The following is a 12,468-nucleotide window of genomic DNA, read 5'->3' on the forward strand; positions in this document are numbered from 1 at the left end:
CAGCATGACCTCATATCCCTGCTATGAGCCGCCTGTGTCCTGGGGGCATTTGGCACCGGTCCATGGCAGCAAGGCAATCCAGAAAATGCCTCAATTGCTGATACAGTCATAGTTAACATGCATCATTGGTGGCTCTGGTAATGGTGACCCTGTTATGGTTAACCTGGATTTGGGGTACAGTGTAACCCTTCCTATTCTCTCACTGTAACGTGAGCTTGGTGATAAAACAGTGACAATGTCAGAGGGTGTCATTGGGTGATCACAAATAGCAGGAAAGGCCCTGTTGGCTCTGTCAACTGTTGGTATTATAGAGACATTTCAGTTCAGGAAACGGACACAAGGTCAACTCAAATCTCTGCCAACTTTACTGTGCAAACCGCCAGTGGTGTCTGTTTTTTGGTCTTTGCTTCAGTCAGAAGCAGGTTCAGGTCGGTGAAATAAGGGCCATGATGATCATGAGGAAAACAGAAGGGACTAAGCTGAAGTAGATTTTTTCCATATGTTGACTTCATTCCGTATCTCTAGCCAGCTGATAAATGCTACCTTGTGAATGCTGGCTCTGTTTCTAGGGCTGACGGTCCACCAGCAGTGTGTTCTCTCACATGCTCATGCGTTTGAAATAAGACGGAACCCACTGCAAGTCATGATATTACTGACAGAATATCAACACATGCTTGGCTGCAGACTGGGTATGCCAGTAGAGGCAATATGACTACCAAATGTGAGCATTTTTCATCTATCAATGTCATGTCTTATTTCCGCACGGCATCTGTCCTACAACCAAGTCGTAACATTGAAAGGGTCCTAACTTTCTGAATAACAACCAGGTCGTAACATCGACAGAGTCCTAACTATCTGAATAACAACCAGGTCGTAACATTGAAAAGGTCCTAACTATCTGAATAACAACCAGGTCATAACATTGACAGGGTCCTAACTATCTGAATAACAACCAGGTCGTAACATTGACAGGGTCCTAACTATCTGAATAACAACCAGGTCGTAACATTGAAAAGGTCCTAACTATCTGAATAACAACCAGGTTGTAACATTGAAAAGGTCCTAACTATCTGAATAACAACCAGGTCGTAACATTGACAGAGTCCTAACTATCTGAATAACAACCAGGTCGTAACATTGACAGGGTCCTAACTATCTGAATAACAACCAGGTCGTAACATTGACAGAGTCCTAACTGTCTGAACAACAACCAAGTTGTAACATTAAAAGGGTCCTAACTGTCTGAAAAACAATGAAATTGTAACATTAAAAAGGTCCTAACTGTCTCCATAACAACCAGGCGGTCATTGTAAATAAGAATTTGTTTTTAACTGACTCGCCTGATTAAATACAAGTTTTAAAAAAACAGTTCTTCACTAAATTTCTCATTTTGCCCCTCTCAAGTAATAAGAAAAACATCCTCCATTTGGAAGTGGAGACAGAGGATCAGCAGCCAAATTTATTTCTTTATTTTTATCTTTATTTTACTAGGCAAGTCAGTTAAGAACAAATTCTTATTTTCAATGACGGCCTAGGAACAGTGGGTTAACTGCCTGTTCAGGGGCAGAATGACAGATTTGTACCTTGTCAGCTCGGGGATTTGAACTTGCAACCTTTTGATTACTAGTCCAACGCTCTAAACACTAGGCTACCCTGCCATGTCCCCGCTAGAGTTGAACCAAGGCCACATTAAACCAGGTCCAGCAGACTGCATCTCTTCCCCAGGAAATCACTGACATCTCCTCCAAGGGGTCTCCTGAACAGTGGTGGAAAAAGAACCCGACCTATCATAATTGAGTAAGTGTCGAAAAGTATTTGGTTTTAAACATACTTAATCATCAAAAGTAAATATAATTGCTAAAATATATTAAAGTATCAAAAATAAAAGTATATTAAGTAAACCAGACAGCACCATTTTCTTGTTTTTTAAATTTACAGATAGCCAAGGGCACGTTCCAACACTGCCATTTACAAACAAAGCATGTGTTCAGTCAGTCCGTCAGATCAGAGGCAGTAGGGATGACCAGGGGTGTTATCTTGATAAGTGTGTGAATTGTACCATTTCCCTGCCCTGCCAAGCATTCAAAATGTAACAAGTAGTTTTGGGTGTCTGGGAAAATGTATGGAGTAAAAGGTACAGAATTTTCTTTAGGAATATAGTGAAGTAAAAGTAAAAGTTGTCAAAAACATAAATAGTAAAGAAAAGTACATATACCCAAAACATTTACTTAAGTAATACTTTCAAGTATTTTTACTTACTTACTTTACACCCCTGCTCCTGAATATCGTGTCTGATATTAAGATTCTAACAGCGACAGTGTGTTATGTAGACTTATTTAAGAAAAATCACTTTAAAAATGGCAGAGTATTTAAAAAAGTACATTTGTTTTGACTCATTATGATGCTGTCGGCTCTCCTAATATTAAAGTTGGTGAACTCAGATGATACAAATATAGCACTGTGGCATCTCCTTGCATTCGGAAGCAGGGTCAGGGATATACTAAGCCAGTCCTCCAGTCTCAGCCCTGCATTTGAGCTCCTTGGAGGTAACCTAAGATGCCCAGCCCAGGTCTTACTGCTGGAGGGCCGTTAAATACAGGCAGGCCTTCATGACCATAGACGGAATGCTTTGGTATCACTATGCCAGTGGGAGGAGCTGGCTGCCTGGAGGTTTGATATTGATACTCTGAACAGTCTAAGGCTAAGCATTTAACATACCTCCACAGTTCAGATATTGAGCATGAATGGTTGGTTTGGTTCTAGGATGGGCACATCTGAGTAAATCTGTGTTTAACTGATAATGTTCATGGGTAAATAGCTTACTGCATATGTTTATCCACTAATGTCTTCTTAATACATGTATCTATCTATTTTGACATACTCTGGTCATATTTACGAGAAACCATACTTGGATAGCTAACTCCTGAAATCCTTCCGTCAAAACAGATGTAGTTAAAGCATCTGTTAGTTTTAATCGTACCTCACTTATGGAACAATCTTCAGAATACCCTTCAGATTGTTGGTATAGGACCTCTTCACAGAGGATTGTTTTTCTATCATTTTATTTTTGTATTTTTTTTTCATCTCTAACTTTCAATGTGGAATTGCTGCTGGTTTTGTCAAAACAAACCTTGGTGTAACTGTATTCGTCGTCTGAAGAAGAGGACCAAAGCGCAGCGTGATAAGTGTTCATGCTTTCTTTATTAAAACGGAACACTATAACAAAATAACAAAGGCAATAACCAAAACAGTCCTGAAAGGTGCAAAACACTAAACAGAAATTAACTACCCACAAAAACCCTGTGGGAAAAAGCTACCTAAGTATGGTTCCCAATCATTTCTACGCGGTGGCGGCTCTGGTGAGGGACGTAGACCCCACTCCACCTCTGGCTTGGCCCACTTAGCGCCTCTAGAGGCGCCTCTAGAGTGGGGACCCTCGCCGCCGACCCCGGACTGGGGACCCTCGTAGCGGGCCCCGGACTGGGGACCCTCGTAGCGGGCCCCGGACTGGGGACCCTCGTAGCGGGCCCCGGACTGGGGACCCTCGTTGCGGGCCCGGACTGGGCACCCTCGTAGAGAGCTCCGGACTGGAGTGCGCCGCTGGTTGCTCCGGACTGAAGGGCGCCTCTGGAAGCTCCGGACTGGCGCCTGTCCGTCCAATATCTCCTCCCAAGTCCAGGAGTCCTGAACCCTCTGCTCCTCGTTACCACGCTGCTTGGTTCATTTGTGGTGGGTAGTTCTGTAACGGTATTTGTCTTCTGAAGAAGAGGAATTATCGGACCAAAGCGCAGCGTGATAAGTGTTCATGCTTTCTTTATTAAAACGGAACACTATAACAAAATAACAAAGGCAATAACCAAAACAGTCCTGGAAGGTGCAAAACACTAAACAGATTATTAACTACCCACAAAAACCCTGTGGGAAAAAGCTACCTAAGTATGGTTCCCAATCAGAGACAACAATAGACAGCTGTCCCTGATTGAGAACCATACCCCGCCAAAACAAAGAAATACAAAAACATAGAAAAAGGAACATAGAATGCCCACCCAAATCACACCCTGACCAAACCAAAATAGAGACATAAAAAGCTCTAAGGTCAGGGCGTGACACTCGGTCTCAATAAGACTCCATGCTAAAATAAATCATTATTGGTTGTTCAATCCAGGGTTGTGTGTTTGTTGTGTTTCAATTTTAAATTCTAAATATCAATAACAAAATTAGATATATTAAGTATTTAATAATTTTCCCCTGATCTAGATCCATGGAATCCTGTAAATGTTAGTTATATGTATTGGGTTGGATCTATTCATTGCACAGGTCCAATTTCCAGATCTAAATGCAAGCTTGGCATAACACAAACAACATCCTACAGCAACGCTGCTGGATCAATTACAGAACCTTACAGACTCAAAGATATTGTGATCAAAGGGCTTATCTGGGCAAATATGCACGCATTTTTTGAGTGTAATGTTTTCGCTCGCAGAAGCACGCCCAGTTACAATTTGGGCCTAACTGGCAATGATCTTGTAGGAAAACACTACAAAAACAATCACAAGCTTTTTAAAATTGTTTTTATTTTTATTTTTCTGTTAGTGAATATACTCCTTTTAGTGAATGTTACAGATGCAGATGGAAAGCTGTGTGATGTTAAGAGTGGGTGAAGCTACAAATATTTACCCTTTCCACCTCACTATACAATAGTCAAAAACATTTGCAAATTACACTGAAAAGTTAAATAGAAAGAAAGAGAGACAGCGAGAGAAAAAGAGAGAGAGAGTGGGGGAGAGGGGAGAAAGAGATATCCAAAACCATAGTGTCGAATATACATTTGAACCTACAGTATCAAAAAACAATAGCATTTTAAAATCAAAGATCCTCTTCCTGCAGGGATACCTAACAACAAGGTCATAGAAATCCGTCTCTGTACCACAATACGACAAAACACAAAAGTCGGCTATGACTGAAAAATGAATGTGTTTAACCCTGAAACTTCTTCTTCCTGCCGTCCATGCCAGCCTGTTCATCAACGTTCTTGCGCCAGTCACCAACTGCATCCACTGCCTGCGTTACAAAAAGTTTATGATGTCACAAATAGAGGATAAAATATGAAATAACTGATCCTTACCACAAACATCAGAACACATTTGGGACACAATACTCAGGTACTGTGATTCTCTGCTTTGTAGGTTTCCACACAAATACCCACCTCCTCTTTGACCTCCTTCTTCACTTCTTTCAAGTTGGCTCTAAAATCCATGGAAGCCTTGTGCTTGGTGCCCAGCAGAGCCTGGAGCATAGCATCAGCAGACATACGCACTTTCTTCAGAGCTGGCTTCTTCATGCCCTGGATCTCAACAACTTTCATTCTCAAGTCCTCAATCTGTGACGTGAGCAAATCAGGAGGAAGATAAGATTTGCCGTGTCAAAAATCGAATTTGATTTGTCACATGCACCAAATACAACCTTAAAGTGAGTGCTTACTTACAAGCCCTTAACCAACAATGCAGTTTTAAGAATAAAAGTGTTAAGAAAGTATTTACTCAAATAAACTGTAGTAAAAAAATGTTTTTATAATAATAATAATTAAAGAGTAACAATAAAATAACAGTAGTGGGGCTATATACAGGGAGTACCGGCACAGAGTCAGTGTGTGGGGGCACCGGTTAGTCAAGGAAATTTAGGTAAGATGTTTTTTTTTACAAACTACGGTATACATCTGATAACAATTTGTTAATCTGGATTAAATAGGAGGTTGGTTACTTAGCAAATCATAATTGGTTGTTCAATCCAGGGTTGTGTGTTTGTTATGTTTCAATTTTGAATTCTATGGGTATGTGTTTGTTTCATGACGAGGACAAGATGGAATAGAAAATACCTCCTTGTCTGCCTTCGTCACCTTGGACTCTGCGTCATATCTGTCCTCATCAACCTTGTCGATGGATTGGGCTAACTTCTTGATCATTTCCTGTTGGTACACAAACACACCTTTATTTAACTAGGCAAGTCAGTTAAGAACAAATTCTTATTTACAATGAGGAACAGTGAGTTAATTGCCTGTTCAGGGGCAGAACGACAGATTTGTACCTTGTCAGCTCAGGGGTTTGAACTTGCAACCTTCAGGTTACTAGTCCAACGCTCTAACCACTAGGCTACCCTGCTACCCTGCCACCCCTATGAAACTCTTCTCTCCTGAATGAATCAGTCTCTTTGGGCAACAGTTATTTCGAGTCTGTGTGCTTTGTAGGCAAATCCACATGGCTTATTACAAGAACCACCAATGTGAGGCCTAAATACATTGGAGTAGATGTTTTTTTATTTTTTTATTTCACCTTTATTTAACCAGGTAGGCTAGTTGAGAACAAGTTCTCATTTACAACTGTGACCTAGCCAAGATAAAGCAAAGCAGTGCGACACGAACAACAACACAGAGTTACACATGGAATAAACAAGCGTGCAGTCAATAACACAATAGAAAAAAATTAAGTCTATATACAGTGTGTGCAAATGGCGTGAGGTGGTAAGGCAGTAAATAGGACATAGTAGCAAAGTAATTACAATTTAGCAGATTAGCACTGGAGTGATAGATGAGCAGATGATGATGATCAGATGATGGTGTGTAAGTAGTGATACTGGTGTGCAAAAGAGCAGCAAAGTGAATAAAAACAATATGAGGATGAGGTAGGTAGATTGGATGGGCTATTTACAGATGGACCATGTACAGCTGCAGCGATCGGTTAGCTGCTCAGATAGCTGATGTTTAAAGTTAGTGAGGGAAATGTAGGTCTCCAGATGTGTGAAGCTTGTGTAAATGAATGAATTATTAGCGTCGTATCGTACCACCAGCGCCGTTTGATCTCCAGACAAATCCAGGGCGGGGAGCTCAGCTATGAAATTGGCTTTCTCCTGCACAGCCTCCTTTTTCTCCACTTCAATAAGCTCAAACGCAATCTGGAGCACTAAGCTCTGTAGGACAAAGAAACATAGTAAAGACAAACCCAGTCTACTATGTAGTATTGGGGCACAAAATATTACCTAAAGGATTAAAGAGGTTGAAAAGTTATAAAACCAGTCTAATTTATGCCCAAATTAATTCAGTCAAGTACTGGACATTGGTGTGAAATAATTGTTTCATCCAATGGACCATAATTCATTGTCTTGGTTCACCTTCAGATGATGCCTGCGGCTCGATGTCATCTTTTTACTGTGAAAAAAACATGGATTTGACATGTTGTTAGGGATATAACAGTTATGTGCATTGCTGAGAGAACATAAGGGTGGATTGGACATGTTTTGTGTCAGGCTGGAAGTCTGGAATTACACTTTTAGTGAATGTTAGACAAATTTCAAGACTTACTCTGACATCTTGGCTGTTGTACTGTTTCACACCCTGAATAGAAGCACAACAGAGAAAACTTGCTTTTTTAAATGTATTTTTTGTATTTCACCTTTATTTAACCAGGTAGGCAAGTTGAGAACAAGTTCTCATTTGCAACTGCGACCTGGCCAAGATAAAGCATAGCAGTGTGAACAGACAACACAGAGTTATACATGGAGTAAACAATTAACAAGTCAATAACACAGTAGAAAAAAATAGTCTATATACATACATTGTGTGCAAAAGGCATGAGGAGGTAGGCGAATGCAGATTAACACTGGAGTGATAAATGATCAGATGGTCATGTACAGGTAGAGATATTGGTGTGCAAAAGAGCAGAAAAGTAAATAAATATAAAAAGTATGGGGATGAGGTAGGTAAAATTGGGTGGGCTATTTACCGATAGACTATGTACAGCTGCAGCGATCAGTTAGCTGCTCAGATAGCAGATGTTTGAAGTTGGTGAGGGAGATAAAAGTCTCCAACTTCAGCGATTTTTGCAATTCGTTCCAGTCACAGGCAGCAGAGAACTGGAACGAGAAGGCGGCCAAATGAGGTGTTGGCTTTAGGGATGATCAGTGAGATACACCTGCTGGAGCGCGTGCTTGATACTTATGATTAAAAAATAAATAGGTGCAATAGGTGCAATAGGTGCAATAGGTGCAATAGGTGCAAAAGCGAGAGACATGTCTGGTCTAAAGATCATATTGTGATATTGAGCTGAAGATTGGGGAACACTTGGCCAATCTAGGTTCTTAGGGGAAATATGATACATTTTCAGAGCTAGAGTCTGAGGCAATTCCGAGAAAGCTATATCTGGACTGCTAGAGTCAGTTGTCTGACTTGTTTAATGGTTGTTAGAATGTGAAACCCTAATAAACTTTAACTGCTGCTGCCTTCAGAGACGCAAGTCTCGATTTATTAACCTGCTGCGGTGCTGTATATCAGAAAACCCTTCCTAAACACATAAATCAACAGCATCTTCTTCATTCTGTAGACAGATGTGATTGTGTTGAATCAAGGTACTCACACTCATCAATGGATATAATGGTTTGCCCTTTTCTTCCCCAACAATTGACTGTAAGTCTCAGTTAAAAGTTATTGATAATTGGAAACATCAAAAAAGCATTACTTTCCCAGTCATTTATAATCTAATTAATTATTTAATTTCAAACCATCATGTCAACTACACAATTTAGCAAGCTAAGATCTATCACAAAACTCCACTTTTTATTTTCATTGACCTATACATGACAATTACCATGCATTTAGCATGCTGTCTATTACACAGTATTACAAAGCTGTTACTCCATCCACCACCTCAAATAACCATGCACCACAAAAACTTTCCCAGCTATCATATTCTCCATCACAGTGTATAACACTATGAACTTACCATTTTATATTGAATTAACAATCATCTAAATATAATCAATGAATCTCACACAGAACATTCTGTGCCGGAGATCTTTATCTGAAACTCAATAACTCAGAGGTCTGTATTTATGTTGTGTCTTTACCAGCTTTGACTGCTAGGGTATCACCCCTAACCAGAACCCTAGTCAAAGTTTTACAAAAAGAAAGAAAGTCTGACTTATTTACCTCAATGTCTTCACCTGTTTTGCCAGGTGAATATATCTGTTCCATATGCTCCATTTGGTAATGATCCATAAAGTGGTAAACAGAAATACACCCATGTGCAGTGAGTGTGTTGGATTGTTAAGATTGCCATTGGTTGGGAGGCCCTTTAGTCTATTTCTATTCCTTGTGCTTTTAATCCCAGTGATGCAATACAATCAGAGAGTTTGATAGAGAGACAGGAAAAGAGAGATTCTCACCTATGAGAGGAAGAGGAGGAGGAGGAGGGCAGAACACACCAGGAGGAGGAATGGAAAACTAGCACACTGACAAGCGACATGCGGTGAAACATGAAAACAGTATATATGGTGTCGGATGATGCATCAGCAGAAACACTGGGTCCTCTTTATGGAAGTAGTTTCCATGTCAGACCAATGGAACATCGAGCTCCTGAAATACACTATGCCCAGCCCTGTTCACCTCATAAATGTCCTTTCCTTCAAGATGTCTTTCAAGACATATGTTGCTCTGAGCAGTGAGTATAGAATTACAGTTCAGTATGGGAGGGATAGGGAAAGTATTTATAGATAAGAGTGAATATAAAAAATATGATACTGTATTCCTAAAATGTAAATTAATTGAAGTGGGAGTCTACTTCAACAAGTGAATCATTGTAATATAACTCAACAAGTGAATCATAATAATATAACTCAACAAGTGAATCATAGTAATATAACTCAACAAGTGAATCATATTATCAATTCTAGAAAAACAAGTTCTTGAAAATCCTAATATGGTTTTAAAAGTGGTTATTTTATCGAATCAGTAAAGTACTCAGAAATGTAAATTGTATAGAAAATAGAAATCAGAAATTGATTTATTGTCTTGAAGACAAAACACAATAAACCTCAATTCCATCATGTTTCCTTCAAACCTAAAAGCACAGCAACTGTGAATTATATGTTAGGTGTGCTTAATCAGGCCAACACATGACAAATGGAGTTAAACAAACAAGTAAATAACACGTAGTAAGTGAAATGCTACTCACTCATGATTCTGCTTGGCTACATTTGGTCAACAGTGCAGATTGCCATTGTTTGTTCAAAACTCACCAACTTCCCCCATTTTTCCATTGCTATACTTTCAGAGAAAGGGGATTGAATTAAATTGAGAGTTGGGCAGAGTGAATGAGAGAGAGAGGAAGGATCAGCAGAAATTAAAGGTACTCTACTATACTGACATCTTGTGGTTTAATAGATAACCTAATAGATGTATTTAATAAATAACGTCCACCCCAGATGTTCTAGGTGTCTCCAGAATTTGTGTTGCAAAATTCCAGTAACTTTCCCAAAATTACCAGGTTTTCCAGAAATCCCGGTTGGAAGATTCCCAGAATAAGAAGCAAATAAGATGATTTTTCAGAAAGCCAACTTTTTTCCAACCATACATCTGAAAGGAGTCAAATAATTTACCACAACACAGAATCATAAAATTGATACCATTTCCATGTTTCATGTTTCCACCATGTTCATGTTCATGTTTCCACCATGTTCATGTTCATGTTTCCACTATGTTCATGTTTCCACCATGTTCATGTTCATGTTTCCACCATTTTCATGTTCATGTTTCCACTATGTTCATGTTTCCACCATGTTGCCAACATTTATTGAATTACTGCAGTTTGGCAGTTGTATATATTTTCAGTAAGCCTATATATTTGGAAAATAATTTACAATTCAATTACAGTTTACAGTTAGTATAAGGGCTTATCTTATGCTGTAAGATAAACATGTCTTTGCCTCAAATCTCGACCTTAGGTCTTCCATATCCAACTCTGTAACAGTGCAACAAAATAACAAAAAAGATAGATCAATCACTCTGTATCCTCCGTAGTTTTGAACACCAAAAGTAATTTGGTAATTCTTGCAGACTGAAACTTCTTCTTCCTGCCGTCCATGCCAGACTGTTCATCAACGTTCTTATGCCAGTCACTGACTTCCTCCTGCATCACATACAGTTTACGATATGACATTCTCAGTGTTTGAGGATATAATATGAAAGAAATGTAATTGATCCTTTCATCAAAGCCCTGAATACATGTGGGGAAAAGGTTGCTCCCAAAGTACTGTGATTCTCTGCTTCGTAATTCTCCCCACAAATACCCACCTCCTCTTTGACTTCCTTCTTCACTTCTTTCAAGTTGGCTCTGAAATCCATGGAAGCCTTGTGCTTGGTGCCCAGCAGAGCTGCAAGCATAGCATCAGCAGACATACGCACTTTCTTCAGAGCTGGCTTCTTTATGCCCTGGATCTCAACCACTTTCATTCTCAAGTCCTCAATCTGTGAAGAGGGTGAGTCAACACATAGTCAAGACCAGCGCTATATGTTTTCAGGATGAGGATAATATGGAATGCAACGTACTGTACCTCTTTGTCTGTCTTCTTCACTTTTGCCTCGGAGTCATATCTATCCTCATCAACCTTGTCAATGGTCTGGGCCAACCTTTTTTTAGCATTTCCTGTGTGCACATCAACACATCACAGATCATTTGTATGAGAGGCATCAGTATGGCACTAGTATCTAAAGAGGGTGGAAATAACCACTTTCTACAGGCAACAGCTATCTAGAGAGGGAGAGGTGGTAACCTTTCATTTGACATACTGATGAAGGCTTTGCCAAGATGTCTGTGTGAAATTATATCCTCCGCTGTGGAATTAAGACAAGACATTAGCAACCACAAAAGGAAGACAATGGAGTGTGTATACTTCATCTACGAATCCCACCTCATTACGACAAACTCAAATCAATAAACAGTATGGTACCACCAGCGCCGCTTGATTTCCAGACAAATCCATGATGGGGATCTGAGCCATGAAATCTTCTTTCTCTTGCACAGACTCCTTTTTCTCTGCTGCCAGAAATGTAGCCTCAATCGAGAGACACAAGCTCTGCAGGAAAAGGAAACACAGTGAGGCCAAACCTGGTCCAGTACCTGGCTTGGTGTACATTCAGGACACGCTGGTGTGCTTAGTGGAGGTCAAAAAGATAGAAATGCACATTGGCATACACAGAGTCATATACTGTTCATATAGGAAACCCATTGACAAAATGCTGTTTGCACCTAATTTGCCAAGCATAAGAATACATAGGATTTTGTCACAGTGAACTGTGTCGATTTACCTTTAGATGATGCTTGCGACTCGAGGTCATCCTTTTCCTGTGAAGAAAGGTGAGTTTGACATACTGGATTGTTATATACATGACTGGTCAATATGCTGAAGGGACATGACTGGTCAATATGCAGAAGGGACATGACTGGTCAATATGCTGAAGGTACATGACTGGTCAATATGCTGAAGGTACATGACTGGTCAATATGCTGAAGGGACATGACTGGTCAATATGCTGAAGGGACATGACTGGTCAATATGCTGAAGGTACATGACTGGTCAATATGCTGAAGGGACATGACTGGTCAATATGCTGAAGGGACATGACTGGTCAATATGCTGAAG

General features: G+C 39.9%; 1 protein-coding gene and 1 pseudogene across 1 annotated transcript; both read right to left on the minus strand.

The window, feature by feature from the left end:
* Positions 1–4,594: 4,594 nt before the first annotated feature.
* Positions 4,595–7,389, minus strand: LOC135556599 (troponin I, fast skeletal muscle-like). Its single transcript, XM_064989922.1, has 6 exons — positions 7,355–7,389; positions 7,165–7,201; positions 6,838–6,963; positions 5,876–5,965; positions 5,207–5,380; positions 4,595–5,061 (listed from the first exon to the last, which is right to left on the minus strand). The coding sequence occupies exons 1-6, from the start codon at positions 7,360–7,362 to the stop codon at positions 4,978–4,980; spliced, it is 519 nt and encodes a 172-aa protein (XP_064845994.1). The 5' UTR covers positions 7,363–7,389; the 3' UTR covers positions 4,595–4,977.
* A 3,437-nt stretch (positions 7,390–10,826) lies between these two features.
* LOC135556894 (troponin I, fast skeletal muscle-like) lies at positions 10,827–12,214 on the minus strand (annotated as a pseudogene).
* Between the last annotated feature and the right edge of the window lie 254 nt (positions 12,215–12,468).

The sequence above is a fragment of the Oncorhynchus masou genome, chromosome 15 (assembly GCF_036934945.1).
Source record: "Oncorhynchus masou masou isolate Uvic2021 chromosome 15, UVic_Omas_1.1, whole genome shotgun sequence".
Classification (NCBI taxonomy): Eukaryota; Metazoa; Chordata; class Actinopteri; order Salmoniformes; family Salmonidae; genus Oncorhynchus; species Oncorhynchus masou.